Source organism: Ctenopharyngodon idella, chromosome 10 (genome assembly GCF_019924925.1).
Source record: "Ctenopharyngodon idella isolate HZGC_01 chromosome 10, HZGC01, whole genome shotgun sequence".
Taxonomy (NCBI): Eukaryota; Metazoa; Chordata; class Actinopteri; order Cypriniformes; family Xenocyprididae; genus Ctenopharyngodon; species Ctenopharyngodon idella.
The window spans coordinates 1,065,153-1,083,801 of record NC_067229.1 but is presented as its reverse complement, the minus strand read 5'-3'; the positions used below and the strand labels follow the sequence as shown (position 1 = coordinate 1,083,801).

At 38.6% G+C, this 18,649-nt stretch overlaps 2 protein-coding genes across 5 annotated transcripts in view; one reads left to right on the top strand and one right to left on the bottom strand.

Moving 5' to 3' along the window:
* The window catches only part of ampd2a (adenosine monophosphate deaminase 2a), a 23,603-nt gene extending 14,941 nt beyond the window's left edge, over window positions 1–8,662 (top strand). For all 4 annotated transcript variants that reach the window (XM_051910174.1, XM_051910173.1, XM_051910171.1 and 1 more), the window contains 11 exons: window positions 1,043–1,132; window positions 1,207–1,336; window positions 2,784–2,978; window positions 3,053–3,184; window positions 4,084–4,247; window positions 4,327–4,453; window positions 5,391–5,554; window positions 5,633–5,753; window positions 6,892–7,065; window positions 7,159–7,269; window positions 7,441–8,662. In XM_051910174.1, the coding sequence (XP_051766134.1) occupies window positions 1,043–1,132; window positions 1,207–1,336; window positions 2,784–2,978; window positions 3,053–3,184; window positions 4,084–4,247; window positions 4,327–4,453; window positions 5,391–5,554; window positions 5,633–5,753; window positions 6,892–7,065; window positions 7,159–7,269; window positions 7,441–7,689 (1,657 nt within the window). In that variant the 3' untranslated portion in view covers window positions 7,690–8,662. The remainder of the gene's footprint in view (window positions 1–1,042; window positions 1,133–1,206; window positions 1,337–2,783; window positions 2,979–3,052; window positions 3,185–4,083; window positions 4,248–4,326; window positions 4,454–5,390; window positions 5,555–5,632; window positions 5,754–6,891; window positions 7,066–7,158; window positions 7,270–7,440) is intronic.
* eps8l3a (EPS8-like 3a) lies at window positions 8,553–18,649 on the bottom strand. Its single transcript, XM_051910176.1, has 20 exons — window positions 18,386–18,649; window positions 17,254–17,326; window positions 17,110–17,180; window positions 16,058–16,122; window positions 15,820–15,978; window positions 15,564–15,713; window positions 15,410–15,483; window positions 15,217–15,326; window positions 13,762–13,907; window positions 13,587–13,689; window positions 13,422–13,495; window positions 11,611–11,685; window positions 11,387–11,532; window positions 11,127–11,277; window positions 11,008–11,039; window positions 10,834–10,930; window positions 10,583–10,687; window positions 10,412–10,497; window positions 8,975–9,107; window positions 8,553–8,885 (listed from the first exon to the last, which is right to left on the bottom strand). The coding sequence occupies exons 2-20, from the start codon at window positions 17,313–17,315 to the stop codon at window positions 8,856–8,858; spliced, it is 1,869 nt and encodes a 622-aa protein (XP_051766136.1). The 5' UTR covers window positions 17,316–17,326; window positions 18,386–18,649; the 3' UTR covers window positions 8,553–8,855.

Genomic DNA, 18,649 nt, shown 5'->3' with positions numbered 1-18,649 from the left:
AGAAAAAAATCCATTCAGTAGCTTCAGTGACACTGGCCTTCATTTATAGTCTCATACATAGTATCCATTAAAATTAATATTTAAAATATACCATCTTTATGTTGTTTCTACATTCATTTGGAGATTCGATGTGAAGTTATGTATTACATAATAAAAATATATTATATATTTTAATGTTAGGTGCGATTAATTAGGTTTTTTTGATCGACTGACAGCACTAATTTATTTTAATAAATGTTGTAGTGTTATTTTAAAAGTGAATAATAAAAGAATAAAAAATAAATAAATAAATAAATAAATCTGTGTTATTATCGTTAAATAAAAATATTACAAACATTACGTTAATTGAAAAAGTATATATATATAAAAACATAAATTTATTTCATTTAGAATCAGATTATTATCGTCAAATAAAACTGAAACCTTTTCATTTTCATCACTTGAAATAAAATACATGTTAACTGAAATATATTTTTAAAATGAAACTTATTTAATTTGGCAACATTTCTAATTTTCGTTTAGTTTAAGTTGAAGAACTAAAATGACTATAACTAAAACTGAAATAAAAAAGACATTTAAAAAAACTAATATAAACAACAAACACACAACAACGAAAATTAAACGAATTCAAAATATTAATAAATATTATAATACCGAATTAGTGATAGTAAAGCAACACTGAGTAGAATTAAAATGAACTGAAATGTCAAATCAAGTAATAAATGTAGAAAATCAATTGAAAAAATGAAAAAGCCAAAGCAATTAATCATCAACACATGAAGATTCTGTGATTTTACAATAAAAATAATCAAGAATGTACAAAATTGAAAATACTATATTAAATTTGGCTATTAGAAATTACCATAAAACAAAAATAATGCTTTCTACACAATAATTCTGTGTTTTTGAAGAAATAATCTTCAAACAATGACAAAAGAGTATGTTTTAAGTTTAGTTTTAGACTTTAGTATGTAAATGTGTCTTTTAAAAAAGAAGAAAGGTCAGATTCTCTGTGAATGACGGCGTGTGTGTGTTTGTGCAGGAGCTCAGAGCTGGACCTGCCGTATCCAGACCTGAAGGAATACATCGCCGACATGAACGTCATGATGGCGCTCATCATTAACGGCCCCGTGTGAGTGATGGATTACCCAGCATGCACCGGGCTCGCCGTACGTGCGTGCGTCTAATGCGTCCCTGTTTCCACAGGAAGTCGTTCTGTTACCGGCGGCTGCAGTATCTGAGCTCCAAGTTTCAGATGCACGTCCTGCTGAACGAGATGAAGGAGCTTGCCGCGCAGAAACAAGTGCCGCACCGAGACTTCTACAACATACGCAAGGTCAGAGTCTGACATCTCATTCACCGTTAACAGTTCAAGAGCCAATCAGAACACAGAACTGACATTAGAATTTAAGTTTAAAGAAGTAGAACTGAAATTAACTGAAATATCAATAAATAAAGCATTAAATCAACTAAGATATAGATTATCAGTAAACAAATTAAAGAATAAGCACATTAAAATAAATACAAAAATACAATATTATTGTAGAATATTGGAATATAAAATATAAGATTTTAATATGCTAGCTAATAAAATTATGAATAAAATACAAAATAAATAATATAATGTAATATAGTAATTATCAAAATAAAAAGTTAATACTTATAACAAATATAACAGATATAATAAATGGTATAATTATAAATATATTTTAATTCTATATACAGTAAATAAAGAACTATATTAATGTACAACATTAGAATATTAAAATATATTGAATATTGAATGTAATATAATTAATAAATCTACATTTTTAAAGCAATAATATATAAATGATAACTAATATATATATATATGTAGTGCCCCCTATCTGTCTTTATTATTTTTAATATTTATTTAAATATTTTCCTGTCAAAATGTAGCTATTAAAATATTTTATATTCATTAATATTTACGTATAATATTATGTAAATATTACGTCTAATAATATTACATATTATGTATAATATCTAATATTTTCTGAAATAAAGAACTAAATTAATGTACAATTGCAATATATAGACATATTGAATGTAAGATAATTATTAATGAAAATGTAATTAGTAATATAGAAATAATTATCAATTAATTATGTTTAAAAATAATTATATATTTTAAAAATAAAGTATATTTAAATTTTATAAAAAATATGAAATATTATAGAAAATATATTTATCTTAGAAGATTATATTTATAATAATAAATAAAATAATGCATGATTAAAATATTTATAATATTAGAATATAAGATAATTAATAAAAAATTAATTACTAATGTAGAAGTAATTATCAAAATGAAAATAGTTTTACTGTATAATACATTTAAATACTATTATATTATTATTAAATACTATTATAGTAATTATAAATATATTATTATATTTATTATAAAAATTCTATTTATTATTATATTACAAAATATAAATATGTTATTATAGGAAAATAAATAAAGTAAAAATATGTATCTTATAAGATATACATATAAGACATATATATATATATATAGTACATAAATATTAATAAATGTAAGATATTTAAATAAATGCATTTTCACATTGTCTCTTGGTTTTTCTACTGTTTAAGCCAGTTCAATTCAAATTATAGCTCATGATTTAAAGGAAAACTTCTTCAATTCTGAATTTTGGATGAGAAAAACAATATAAAACACACTAACTAGATCTGCTGCAGTGTTTGTACAGAAGTTGATCTGAGGTTTCAGAACAAACGGTCATTCTTGCGTCTGTCAGGTGGACACACACATCCACGCCTCGTCCTGCATGAATCAGAAGCACCTGCTGCGGTTCATCAAGCGCGCGATGAAGAAGTACCCGGACGAGATCGTGCACATGGAGGGCGGCCGCGGGCAGACGCTGATGGAGGTGTTCGAGAACATGAACCTGACGGCCTTCGACCTCAGCGTCGACACGCTCGACATGCACGCGGTAAGATATCATACACAGCGTTCGCCGCGTCAGATCATCGCTGTGTGACGTAACACCTGACACTTCCTCCGCAGGACAGGAACACGTTCCATCGCTTCGACAAGTTCAACTCCAAATACAATCCCATCGGAGAATCCATCCTGAGAGAGATCTTCATCAAAACTGACAACCACATCCACGGGAAATACTTCGGCCACATCATCAAGGTACAGGAGCAAACCAGAGCAAAACCAGAGCAAAAGCAGAGCAAAACCAGAATAAACCAGAACAGAACCAGAGCAAAACCAGAGCAAACCAGAGCAGAACCAGAGCAGAGCAAAACCAGAGCAGAGCAAAACCAGAGCAGAACCAGAGCAGAACCAGAGCAAACCAGAGCAAAACCAGAGCAAACCAGAGCAAACCAGAGCAGAACCAGAGCAAAACCAGAATAAACCAGAACAGAACCAGAGCAAAACCAGAGCAAACCAGAGCAGAACCAGAGCAGAACCAGAGCAAAACCAGAGCAGAGCAGAACCAGAGCAAACCAGAGCAGAACCAGAGCAGAGCAAAACCAGAGCAGAACCAGAGCAGAACCAGAGCAAACCAGAGCAGAACCAGAGCAAAGCAAACCAGAGCAAAACCAGAGCAGAGCAGAGCAGAACCAGAGCAAAACCAGAGCAAAACCAGAGCAGAACCAGAGCAGAGCAAAACCAGAGCAGAACCAGAGCAGAACCAGAGCAAACCAGAGCAGAACCAGAGCAGAACCAGAGTAGATTTTTCAGTAGTCTAATACTGTACATTAATATAATTATATATATAAAATTTAAATGTTTATAATTATGTCATTTATTGTATTCATTATACATATTTATTTAGATTTTCCCCCCCTTTCAAATGTATTTTTAAGAAAAGGGGGAAATTGTTTTATTGATAACGTGTTAAATGAAATAAATTTAGCGCCATTAAATGCGTATTTAATTTAATCTCATAATTTTCCACATTATCTTTGGCAGCCCCAGTTCAAACTAATAATTCTTCACTAAAACCTATTAAAATTAAAACAAGCCCATATAGTTGTGTATATCTCGCTCTGAATGTGCTGCCGTGTGACTTCCTGTGTGTGCAGGAAGTGATGTCAGACCTAGAGGAGAGTAAGTATCAGAACGCTGAGCTGCGTCTGTCCATCTACGGCCGCTCCATGGACGAGTGGGACAATCTGGCGCAGTGGGCCGTTTCTCACTCCGTCTACTCCGATAACGTCCGCTGGCTGATCCAGATCCCTCGACTGTTGTGAGGACACACACACACTGAGTTTTCATGTTTTACGGGGTCTTTCCACGAGTGTGATGTGCCGTGTGTTTGTCCGCAGTGACGTTTACTGCACCAAGAAGCAGCTGAACAACTTCCAGCAGATGCTGGAGAACATCTTCCTGCCTCTGTTTGAGGCGACCATCAATCCCAGCAGCCACCCGCAGCTGCACCTCTTCCTGCAACACGTGAGTCGCATCTCTCGAATGACTCAGTCTGACTGATTTTAAAGAACAAAACTGTGACAAATTTATCAATCACATTTCTTCTTTGCAGTTTTGGTCCTCCATAAACTGTGAATCACTTGAAAGTTCGTCAGTAAAACTGACATGTTGGAATCATAAATAACGCAACAAACACAATCATAAAACTTAATCAAAAACATAACAATAAAAGGTAGGATTTAATAAACATTCCACAAAGATGAAGTCAAATGATGCGCAGGGACTGGAACACTTGAGTTGGGAAATGAATCAGTGAATCATTTATTGAATCTGCACAAATTGATTCACCAATATGAATCGTTTAGTGCGCTCCCATACAACCACATAGTCAAAAACATTAAAGAGTATGTGAATATTAGGGTCCGTTTACACAACATCGATTTCAACTAAAAACAGAAAAAAATGTATGTGTTTCGATCGTTCATTTACACATCATCATTTTGGTGCCTGAAAACGCAAAATTTTAAAAACGGGTTTCAAAGTGCAAGTTTTCGGAAACGATACCGTTATCGTTCCTGTTTAAAGTACAAAAACGCGAATCTGCGAAAATGGTGACGTCAAGCGTATTACATGTTCAGTCTATAGGCGCATAGTGTTATTTTACAAAGCGACATCGCCATCTACTGGCCTGGCAGCAGAATACAGCGCTTTTAGTCATTTTTTTCACAGATCCATGCGAACAGGGATCGTAAAATCACTTGACGAGCGTACTTTCTGTTGAGGCTTAAATAGCCAAGTTATTAGTTTACGTCACGGCCATGAACTTAGTCAGCGTCATTCTCGAGAGCATCTGATTGGACAAAAATCTCTACAGTGCAGGATGATGTCTTTAGGAACATGAACCTGAAACCTGAACATTTTAAATCAAGCCACAAAACTTTAATTTTAATGTGTTGTTCAGGTGGTGGGTTTCGACAGTGTGGACGACGAGTCTAAACCAGAGCATCACATCTTTAACCTGGACAGTCCGTCTCCGGCACGCTGGTGTGACGACAACAACCCACCGTACTCGTACTATCTGTACTACATGTACGCCAACATGACCGTCCTGAACCACCTGCGCAGGTACTGAAACACGCCACAGCACGAGAATATGAATCACTGCGTGAATCACTCTGAATCACTGTGTGTGTGTGTGAGCAGGAAGCGGGGCTTCCACACCTTTGTGCTGCGACCTCACTGCGGGGAGGCGGGGCCTATTCATCACCTGGTGTCTGGATTCATTCTGTCAGAAAACATCTCACATGGACTGCTGCTCAGGAAGGTACATGGATGATAAGAGTGGAAATCAAAAGAGTCATTTGTTCAGGAAAAAGTTAGAGTACACTGACTGTTTGATTCACTAAAAGAACCATCTTCTAAGAATCATTAGTCCTGTGAATCAGACTACACTGGACTACACTATGTAGATTTGTTTTACTAAAAAGAACTGGTTCATAAGAGTCATTCATTCAGGAATGAGACTAGTAACAGTGTAGTCTGATTCCTGAACGAATGACTCTTATGAACCGGTTCTCTTTGTAGTGAGTTGAAAAACATATAGCGCAAACAGTATAGATTCATAACCGTTATTTGCTTGGGAAATCAGTTAGAGTATTATTTTTTTCTCTGCTCATTCATTCTGAATTGGATTTCACTAGTTGCGCTATGTGGCTTTGATTCACTAAAAAGATTTATAAGAGTCATTCATTCGAGTATCTGATCCACTAGTTGTAATATGTGGCTAATTTGAATCAAACACAAATTCCCAAACGAATGACTCCTACTTGATGGATGTTTTTAGTGAATCATGTTGTCCAAACCATGACTTTTGTTGTCTGATTCATGAAGGAATGACTCTTATGAGATGGTTGTTTTTAGTGAATCAGAATCAAAAATCTTGACCGGTGTGGTCTGATTCTCCAACTAACGACTCCTATGAACTTTTTTTTTTTTGTGTGTATGTGAATCAAACACATACAGCGTAACCACCACTCAGCATGAATAATGTAGTTTGATTCCTGAACAAATGACTCTTAACCAGTTCTTTTTAGTGAATCAAACACATTCAACGTGACTAAAGTACCTTGATTCCTAAATGAATGGCTGTTATGAACCGATTCTTTTAAGTGAATCAACTGTGTAACTAGTTTGATTCCTTCACCCACACTTGTTTGACTTCATGTTTTTGATTCACTAAAAGAACCTGTTCATAAGAGTCATTTGTTCAAGAATCGGACTACATTAGCCACTGCGTATGTGTTTGACTCTCTATAAAGATCCGCTTCATAAGAATCATTCTTTAGTTTTCAGTATTTTGAAGAGGTTCTCGTTTCCTAACCATGACAAACACACAGGACTGAATCATCAAACAGGAAGTAGTAATGATTCAGCAGATAAATCCCTGTCTGTGTGTGTCATAGGCTCCGGTCCTGCAGTACCTGTACTATCTGGCTCAGGTGGGCATCGCGATGTCTCCTCTCAGCAACAACAGTCTGTTTCTGAGTTACCACCGCAACCCTCTGCCCGAGTATCTGTCCCGCGGCCTGATGGTGTCGCTGTCCACCGACGACCCGCTGCAGTTCCACTTCACTAAGGTGAGCCGCGGCGCTCGAGATCATCTGGTGTAAAATGTTTCAGGTTAAACGCCTGATGAGCTGAACTACTGTATGTGTGTGTGTGTGTTGCAGGAGCCTCTGATGGAGGAGTACAGCATCGCCGCTCAGGTGTGGAAACTGAGCTCATGTGACATGTGTGAACTGGCCAGAAACAGTGTGTTAATGAGCGGCTTCTCACACAGGGTAACATCACACACACACAAAAATACACACGCATTTGGACATTTCTGTGGAGAGTATAATTTTTTTAGATATGCTCATTTAAAAAACAATTGTTCAGCTAGAAATTGCTCCTTGTTAGTGAAATATTTAATAAGTTCATTTGTCCTCATCTATCATATCTGTGTGTCTCAGGCTAAGGGTTATTGGCTGGGTCCCAACTACAACAAAGAGGGTCCGATCAGTAACGACATCCGCCGCACAAACGTCCCCGACATCCGTGTGTCGTACCGACACGAGACGCTGTGCGAAGAACTTCACCTCATCACGCAGGCCGTCCGAACGCAGGAGCTGGACCGCATCGAGGAGGAGGACATGCTGTCCTTCATGCCCAGCCAATCTACGGCCCCGCCCACACTCTCACCTGTCCAATCAGCACGCTAGAGACAAGCCACAGCCCAATCAACACGCTAGAAATGAGCCATGACCCCACCCACATACTCGCGCCTGTCTAATCAACACGCTAGAGATGAGCCACAGCCCCGCCTACACTCACACCTGTCCAATCAGCACGCTAGAGAAGCCATGACCCCGCCCACGCTATCACCTGTCCAACCAGCACGCTAACATCAGGACCAAAGCGACATTCCCTTCATGTCATTTCAGTGCACGTTTCAGCTATGCATCAATATAATGCAACGAGCGCCAGTGTTTTTCATTATACCTCCGTCACGAGCCTCGTGATGACATCACAGCTCCCTCACGTGCCTTTTACTTTAGCTACTTTTATTTTGAAGGTTTGGCTGCGATTGTATCTTACTGTGAACGTGTCTTTTAGTCTCTGATTCTGTTAATCTTTTAATTTCTAAATCAATTTGAAGGATTTATTTTCTCTGATGGCCAAACTGTTAAGATGTGCATTACGAATCTCCTCCGGTCCTGCAGGAGGCGCCGTTGAGGCCAAAATGAGCAGTATTTTTCTAACCCTAAACCTCCTGTACGCTCGCTAACCACTGTAAAGTTTACACATCTATATGAAGGTAGTTTACGTAGATCTCCTCGTACACTAGATATACATTACGCCTGACAATTCCATGACTGACGTATTTTCAGATCCGGCATGTGTTCGGTACTTTTTAAACTGACTGTTAATCTTCACGCAGGATTGTGATCTTCCCACTAATAAATCGCACAAATCATGAGATCAAAACAGCATGGTTTATAGAAATTAGCATGCTGATAGAGCAGATTCAGAGCAAAGCATGAGGTTCAACATGCTAGAAAGCAAATGATCACAAGTAATAGTATAAAATATATATGTATATCTTTATTTTTTGTGAATGAGATTGTTAGTCTATAGCAGTACTGATCAGAAAAGAGTATTTTATTCATTTCAATAAAGCATGTGTGTATTCAATCTCCTCTGGGTTCTTCTGCATCTTTACATCAAACATAAAAACTGTGATAATATACAAATCAGACACTCCTGATCTTCAAAACCAGCTCTGACTTTGAATAAATATGAATTTAGTGTCCGACGTCCTTCAGCATCCATTAACAGCTTCAGTTGTGTGTGTTTGTTAGTGTCGGTCGACAGGAAGTTTGTGGCCTCAGATCAATGGTCTCACTTCACTGGCCATCTGGAGAGAGTGAATATGATGTTGTGTGAATATGACATCACATACTTCAGTATGACATCATGTGTGTAACGATGACTGACTGTACTCACCGCAAGGGCCGATTTGATGTTCTGCAGCTGGTAGAAAACTCGTCCGCCTTCCTCTGGACAAACAGTCTTGAGCTCGTCACGCGTCATTCCCAGCAGCATGGAGCCGGTGATGCCCCCTAAACACCGGACCGTACTGACACACAAAGAGTTTATTAACACAAACATTTCATTATGTGATGTCTGAGTTCAGATTAACTAACTAGTATGCCAGTGGTTCTAAGCTGGTTTGGTCATGGGACATATAATTTTCCCATGGTCATTAAGCCGTGACTCAAATTTTTAAGAATTTGAACCAAGCAAATTTAGTTATCAAAAATGGTTGACATGCACAAAAGTGCCGTCCTTTTGTACTTAACATAAATTGTAAGGATATCACAAACTCTGATGAGTTGAACTATAAGGTAAGACTATTAAATAGCAGCCCTAAACTGTAGTATTTGTTAAAGTTAGTAAGTTGGTATAAACCTGCACGCTCATCAAAAACTATAGGAAATAGCAAAATATGTGAAAATAAATAGGTATTTTGGAAACTAGTTACCATGGTAAATACAATACTAACATGAACTGAACATATGGACACTGATCCTTATGAACGGAATAAACATCATACCTGCATGCAAATCCTTCCCAGCTAACACACAACGTAATTTCATTTGCTCTTTATTATAGTGAAACAATATACTGCGCGCGCCTCCACATTTGCGCGCGAAATAGAGTGCGCGCCGCGAGCACATCAACGTCTGACAGGACAGGAAAGTTCGTTTTTCTGAGGTGAGAGACTTTATTTCGTTATAAAAATAACGTTAGGATAATGACACTGACACATACCGCAAATACTGAATCAAGACAACGCGTTTTTTTTTCAGGCACTCTTTTAAACTGCGTCTGAAATCATGCCTTGTCAGAAGTGTCAACAGCTTTCGCGCACGCCCTTCAAAATAAAAGTCTCGAATCATAAAAACATTTACAATTACGCTTTTTGTTGTTTCTTTGACTACACACTCCGCGACCCACCGGCTAAGAAACACTATGCAGTGTGTATTCTGTACTTTATTACCCAGAAAATCAACTACATTTTTCTAAAATGCACCGTGCGAGACTATGCCCCAATGACATGCACACGAAAGAACCATTGAGTCATGTCATGTCAGTAGTGATTTTCAAACATTTTTTGATTTTGACTTATTTAATCAGACTGACAAAAGCGAAAACATTTTTTATGCAAAATATGACTAAACATGCAAATCAACTGTATTCTGCAAGATTCAACATAGGTCACTAAATTAAAAAATACACCTTAATGAGGTCATGTGACAATGTAGCACACTACTACTGTTATCGTTTTGTGTACTAGTTTCCCACACTAGTTTTAAAAAAAAAAAAATAGTATGCAGTACATAGTATATTCTGTGCTGTATGCGAACACATTTTCCTTACATTTTACTGAAGCCTTTGTGCTCCAGCCAGGCTCGGACCTCCTCCGGACGGGATTTTTTGGTGAGTCCGGGTGCAGATAGAGTTTCCTGTGGGTCATGAGGTGAAGTTTAGAATTGTGAACACATGTAAATCAGATCAACAGAACTAGACATGTACGTCACTGATACGTACAGGTTTCGCCTCCTGCTGCGGAAGCTGAAGCATGTTGTTGGGGACGTAACCGATCTGCCCCTTCTGATTCTTCACCTTCCACCACTGCTTAGACATGTCCAACAACTACAACACACACACTGAATCTTTAGAGACCATTTTCTCAAAAACAAGTTATTACAGACACTGTGAAAACTCAAAAAACTCAAAATCTCAGGGTCAATTGCTGAACCAGGTCACATATGCATGTGTCTGTGTCTGCAGTCGCTCACCTGTAGTTCTTCACCTTTACTGATGGTGAGTTCACGTGCGTTACGTGCTGTAAAATCAAACACCGCTTTCATGTAGCTCACCGGCAACTCCTCTGAGCTGCAAAACACACTCAGTTACACACTCAAAGTACAGCAGGAGATCTCCTATACTAAAATACTGAAGTATATCAGTACCTTTCCTGATCTTCCTGGAGTAATTTGTTGCTCTACACAAGGAAACAGAAGCAACAAACTATTAAAGCATTTGAATGAAATTCTTCTTATGTAATTAAGTGCTCAGTGTTTGTACGTACCATTTGTTGTGTCATGGATTGTCGTGGTGGTTCTCGGCTGCTGGTGTTTGTGTTGGTCGGCTCAGGGTTTCTAATGGCCGGCGGCTCCCAGCCGTCATCAAACACCGGCGTGAACGTGGGAATATCTTCATCATCCTCCGGCCACTTGGTGCTTCATCAGACACACAGAAACATGATGTCAAACACAGAGAGCAGCCTCTGTCTGACGTGTGTGTGTGTTTGATGGAGTCCAGATGATGAAGAGGTTACTGGTGTTTTACCTGGGGATGTTCCAGGCGTCTCCCAGCGACTGCCACAGATGATCCTCCTCCGCCGTGGCCTCCTCACTGAGGAAGAGAATACACTCCGGCTCAAAGAGAGGAGCCACGACAGACTGTGGGAGATCCTCGTTACAGTGATGCACTATCTACACACACAAACACATGTTAGCTAAAGAACAACGTGTTCATATACAGACAGACAGACAGACAGACAGTCATCTCACCAGGTCCAGTATAGAGAACAGACAGTGTGTGAGTTCAGCAGCACTGGGGTTTTCAATCTTTCCCTTCAGATTGGCCTGATAAACAGATTATTTGACATAATTATTATAATATAATATAATATAATATATAATCTTTGTAATAAATATTAGACAGATAGATAGATAAATACATAGATACAGTGGTGGTCATAATTATTGCGCTCTTGGTAAATATGATCAAAGATGATTATAAAAATAAATCTGCATTGTTTATGCTTTTGATCTTTAATTCATAAAATTAGCAAAAATCTAACCTTTCATTGAGGGAAAGAATTGAAGGTGGGGGAAAAAAAATCACATTATGAAATAAATGTTTTTCTCCAAAACATGTTGGCCACAATTATTGGCACCCCTAGAATTTTTTATGAGTAAAATATCTCTGAAGTATATTCCCATTCATATTTACATTTTTTTTAGCACACCAGGGTGATCATGAACATGAAATTGTCCAGCCATGACTTCCTGTTCCACAGGAGTATAAACATGAGGAAACAGAAAGGCCAAATTCCCTTAATCTTTCATCACAATGAGTAAAACCAAAGAATATAGTTCTGATGTGCAGCAAAAGATTGTTGAGCTTCACAAAATAGAAAGTGGCTGTAAGAAAATAGCTAAAGCATTGAAAATATCCATTTCCACCATCAGGGCAATAATTAAGAAGTTCCAATCAACTAAAGATGTTACAAATCTGCCTGGAAGAGGACGTGTGTCTAAATCGTCCTAATGCGCGGTGAGGAGGAGAGTTTGAGTGGCTAAAGACTCTCCAAGGATCACAGCTGGAGAATTGCAGAGATTAGTTAAGTCTTGAGTCTCAGAAAGCCTAAAAAAATTATTCAGGAGGGTTTCAAGAAAAACCCTCTGCGCTCATCCAGAATCTCCAGCATATTCAGTTGTCAGACACGACTGGAACTTCAAACGGGACCGGCTTCCATGGTCAGATGAAACTAAAAAAAGAGCTTTTTGGCAGCAAACCCACCAGATGGGTTTGGTGCACACATGGATAAAAAGTACCCCATGCCCACAGTTAAATATATTGCTGGATCTTTAATGTTGAGGGCCTATTTTTCTGCTGGAGGTCCTGGACATCTTGTTCAGATACACGGCATCATGGATTCTATCAAATACCAACAGATAAAAAATCAAAACCTGACCGCTTCTGCTAGAAATCCAATAATGGGCCGTGGTTGGATCTTCCATCAGGACAATGATCCAAAACCAACACAAAAATGTGTCACTGAGCAAAAAATGAAGCTTCTGCCATGGCCATCCCAGTCCCCTGACCTGAACCCTATAGAAAATGAGTGGAGTGAACTGAAGAGAAGCAGCACCAACATGGAGCTGGGAATGTGAAGGATCTGGAGAGATTCTGCATGAAGGAATGGTCTCTGATCTCTTGTCAGATGTTCTCCAAACTCATCGGGCATTATAGGTGAAGACTCAGAGCTGTTAACTTGGCAAAAGGAGGTTGCAAAAAGTATTGAATAAAAGGGTGCCAATAATTGTGGCCAACGTGTTTTGGAGAAAAACATACAAGTGATTTTCCCCCCACTTTCAATTCTTTTCCTTCAATGAAAGGTTAGATTTTTGCTAATTTTATGAATTAAAGATCAAAACGGATAAACAATGCAAATTTATTTTTATAGTCATCTTTGATCATATTTACCAAGGGTGCCAATAATTATGACCACCACTGTACATAGTATATAGGTATAAATTATGTAGTATATAATATAAAATGAAACATATGACTTCTGTTCTCCTATTTCACACACCAGCAGGTTAAAGGCCATCTTGACTTTCTGCAGACAGACTGTGAACTCTTCATCTGATGGCATCCCCTTCACAACTTCAGCATACAGATGACAGGAAACATGTCAGGAAAGCATTAGTGTTCATTAACTAAATGAATCATTAATTAAATTAATAATTTTGCTCACCTTTCTGCTTTTTCTTCTTTTTCTTTTTGTCCTTTTTAGGAGCGACGGCTGTCAATCTGTCTGCGAACGCTTCAATGTCATTAATGAGATGATTCAGGATGTCCTGCACACAGACGAGTCGTCTTTAACTCTCATCTACACATCAACACTTAAGGATTTAGTCACAAACACTTACCACGTTCCTCTCTCTCTCTGTGTATGGCCTCTGAGGGGGCGGGGCCGGTTGTGGGGGCTTGTCTTCCACACGAGGGGGCGGAGCCACTACCTTCATATAGGTGGAGTTATTTCTGGAGGCTGGTGGAGTTGGGGCGGGGCTCTCATCTGGACAGCACAAACAAACAGTGTGCTTGTAAGTATATAAAGTATGTACTGCGCCAGTGATGGTAAAGTACATACTTTAAAGTATATAATAACGTGCATTATTGATACCACATGAAAAATTCACATTCTCATCCAAAGTGCAAGAGATTGTGGGTAATACTAGCCAAAAGAGCAAGCAGGGACACATAGGCTGCAACCCGAAATCACATATATAGTAGGTGAAAAACAATATGTGACAAAAGAAGCATGTGTGAATTCACAGTACTCATAAAAGAGTAGGCAAAAAGTTCCCGAATGACCTACTACTACTACCTACTAATTTCAAAATATATAATATCTTTAGATATAACCTAACAAAATATAATATGAAATATACTAGACATGTTCACTTTCTGAAGAAAATCAGAGTAGTGCTTGCCGAGGCAGTTGCTAGGGGGTTCTGCGTAATTGTAAGAGAGCCAACTTCCCAAGCCTGTGCAATGTTCTGAAGCTGAGATATGGTGTGTTTATGTTGCTATATGGTTGCTAGGGTATTCTAAATGGTTGCTAGGGCATGGATACAGTTACCATGGTGATACAGACTAGTTTGCAACTAAAACAAAAGAGGCCAATCCCCATGTCTCTATGATAATGTGGTGCTGAGATATGGCTTATTCATGCTGCCGTACATTTGCTAGGGTGCTGTAAATGGTTGCAAGGGTGTGGCTATACAGTTACCAGGCTGAAACTACTAGACTGAGTGTGTATTTGGATATTTAAGGACCACTTGCCAGTCTGAGTCAAAAGAGGTCATCCACTTGTCTCTACGATGTTCTGATCCAGAGATATCCCTCTCACCTTTTTTCAATGGAAGTCTATGGGGTGGTTGCTAGGGTGCTGTAACTGGTTGCTTGAGCATGGCTATGACATTGTTACCTCACTACTTATTGGCTAGGCGAGTCAAATGAGCCCACCCCCAAGTCTCGATGACATTCTCATGTGGATATATGATCTCATAACAGTTTGTACCAATGTTAAGTGTCATGGCCCGAGAGGTCCTGGGTTAAGATCCCGGACGAGCCCCCATTTACGTGCTTCTTTGAGGACTTTTTCGAGACTTTTTCACCCGCTCGGCTAACATTGTACACCTGATCACTTATAAGCCGCATGATTTGACACCTCATTCATGGGTCTACGACAAACGGTGCGGGACAAGTTAGGTGCCGAAATTTTAAGGTGCCGTAAAAGAAGAAGCATGTGAGACAGTAATAGAGTGCTTCGCTTTGCAAGCACCGATAATTAAAAGTACACAGTTCTAGCATTATCTCACCATAATCCGGAGCGGCCCACTGTTCTGGAGGAGCTCTCTGAAGAATCAGCTCAGGTGGAGGCGAGGTTCTTCGTGAATTTCTCTGCATGGCATTTCCTACACTAGCTTTACTGCAGAATCAAATGACAAATTTACGTCACCGCGACATTTGGAGGTCATTAGTAATTGGTTGGACAGGATTTCATCAGCTAACCTGACGTTGCTCTGTCTTTGATCATCCCTCTTGTTCTGCAGAAGCCGCTCCAGGCCTTTCTTCAGATAATCTGCCTGAATGACAAATGAAAACAGCCGTTTATCATCAGAGACGCTGAGATGCTCCGGCCGTCCTGAGAGAGTCGTGAACTCACCCTGAGAGACTCACTCTGGAACAGGAAGACGCTGACGGCCCGACTGCCTCGGTCCTGGATAGAGACGGTCAGGAGAGAGTCATACGGGTTCTCGTCAAGAATGGCCTTCAGATCCAGAACACTGCTCAGGGGCCACGACTCTAACACCTCCTGAAACATCAACAGCAGCACAAAACCCAGTGAGATCACATTAACGCCTCAATGGTTTCTCCCAGACAGTCTTCTGCTTTTGCTGAGAGTTTCAGAAGAGACTGACCTGGCTCTCGATGTCCAAGAGTAGCAGCGCTCTGTCTCGCACCTCCAGGATCATGTCCTGACCCCACACGAGGCCCGTAGCGTCCATGTACTTCAGCCGCTCCAGACAGTCGTTCACGTCACACACCTGCTGCCCGTCCAGCTCACAGGTGAACAGATGCTGTGGAGGTAAGAGGCGGAATGAGTGATTGGCCATGTATCGGTCATATGATGATGATGATGATGATGATGATCTTCACCTCCACTCGGTGCTGGAACTGATGCATCTGTCTATTAATGGACTCAGCATACTCCTTCCTCTGGTCTACAGAAAACATAAATACACAATCATCATCATCAAACACACAATAACACACACAAACACAATGACAAACACACACAAATACACAATTATCATCATCAAATACACAATAACACATACAAACACAATCATCAAACAGAAATACACAATCATCATATTAAACACACAAGTACGACACAAATAAACAATAATCAAACACAATAACACACAAACACTAACAAAATACACAAAAATACACAATCATCATAAACAAAAACAACAAACACACGATAACACAAAAACAATGACACACAAATACAAAATCATCAAAGAGAAATACACCATCATCATAAACACAAATAAAACACAAATACACAATTATCAAACACACAATAACTCACAAACACAATAATAAACATACAAATACAAAATCATAATAAACACAAATAAACAATAATCAAACACACAATAACACAACAAACACACAAATACAAAATCATCAACACAATAACACACAAATAATAAAACACCAATACACAATGAATAATTGTAAAATTGTAAATATACAATAACAATAACACACCATAAATACACAAGCACACAATAACAACATTACACAATAGCACATAAACAAATGTACAACACACAATAATCATCTCAAGTACACACATTAACATACACAAACATAAACGCACAATAACACACCATATACACACAACTATAGCTAACATACATCATACACACGACACACATATATAAAGCATCAAAAATACACAACACAAACAAACACCTGTTTTATTTTATAATTTTTTTGTTTGTTTTATCAGTTTTATGGTCTTCACTCTAATTCTGTTTCTGTAACAGTTTCTAATTCAGTGGAAAAACATCCATGTCCAGTGTCCAATTATGAACACTTCTATAAATAGCACACAGTTATGTAAAGGTCCAATGACTAATATCAGATTAGCCACTTTAATGATCAACTCGTGACGTCACAGGATCAGTACTCACGGTATATTGATTTAGCGCTGGGTCTGGATAAACCCGACAGCTCCGTGTACGTCTCATCCGCCCCTGTCACGCTACAGGAGATGACAGTGTTAAACACAAACGTCTGATGTTTGATATTAGACAAGAATCAGATTCGATCCTCACCTGGACCGCAGTGACTCTGGGTAACCGCTGGACCAGCCGAACGGACTCGAACCCTGCAGCATGACTACAGCACCTGGGCACAATGTGAATCACCACTATAACATTAACACTTGCAAACAAACGTACTGAGATCGTACTGCATTACCACGATGGATTAAACTTGTAAAACCAGAGTATTTTGATTCATAATATTTACATTGTCTAAGGTACTTCAAAGAATACCATGGTATACTCACAAAAAAGTACCATGGTATTCTTGGAAGTACACTTAAGTACCATGGTATAACTCTCAAAGTAGTATTACCATGTGATACTATCACTGTGCCATGGTAAAGTACCATGGTACTTTCTGTGAGTATCCCAGATGGTTTTCAATGTACATTTTTATGGTAATACCATGGTACATTTGCATGGTGCTGTAAGGTACAAGAATACAATGGTTATTACCATCTCTTCCAAAAACAAAGTACCATGGTATAATACCATTGGATACCATGGTATATTTCAGAGTACCATGATACTAGTACTACTTTGTTCATATACCACAGAATATCATGGTTTTTCAACAAATTTTTATGGTAAAACCATGGTACTTGGGTTCTCTAACACAGCATTTATAAAGTACATCAAATACCATGGTATTTCCAATAATGTTAGGTAAACTTTTATGGTATTACCATGGTATTTTGGTACATTTGTGTAAAGTTAAAGTGAGGAATGAACAGTGTTAAAGTTCAGCTAATCATCTGTGCAGGTTTATGAGCTCATAAACCAAGATCTCTGAAATCTGCTGTGAGGAGCGTCAGGAACATGACACAACACCGTACGACACAAGAGAACACGACAAAACCCTAAACACTGATTCAAACACAAATACATAATGATTCTGATTAATCATTTGATGAAGATCAAATAAACCAGAATAACTTTATGTGTGATATTAGTGTCTGTTTGAGCTCTTTGAGAAGATCTAAACATCTAAAGATTTCTAAACTTCACGTAACTCTTAAAACAGACCTGATTACAGACACCTGAGATCATCAGTTCATGTCCAACTAGTTCTGATAAAAAGTCATCTCATAAATAATAAACACTTCCTGAGTAGAACAGATGTATTTGAGATCTTTCTCACCCGTGCGTCAAGATCTTCTGTGGTTTCTCCAGTTCCTGTGCGTTAGATCATACTGCACTCGCTCATATTCAGAGGTGATGGTCAGAGGAACAGGAAACTCCCGTCAGACAAAGGGTCCAAAGTCTGATGCGAGCTTTGAGACGCTGCGTCTTAAAGGAGCTCAGAGATCAGATGGGTGGAAACATCCACAGAAACACCACCTCACCTACACAATGACGTCTAATACTGATCGGATCAAACCCATAACCCCAACTATATTCCCTC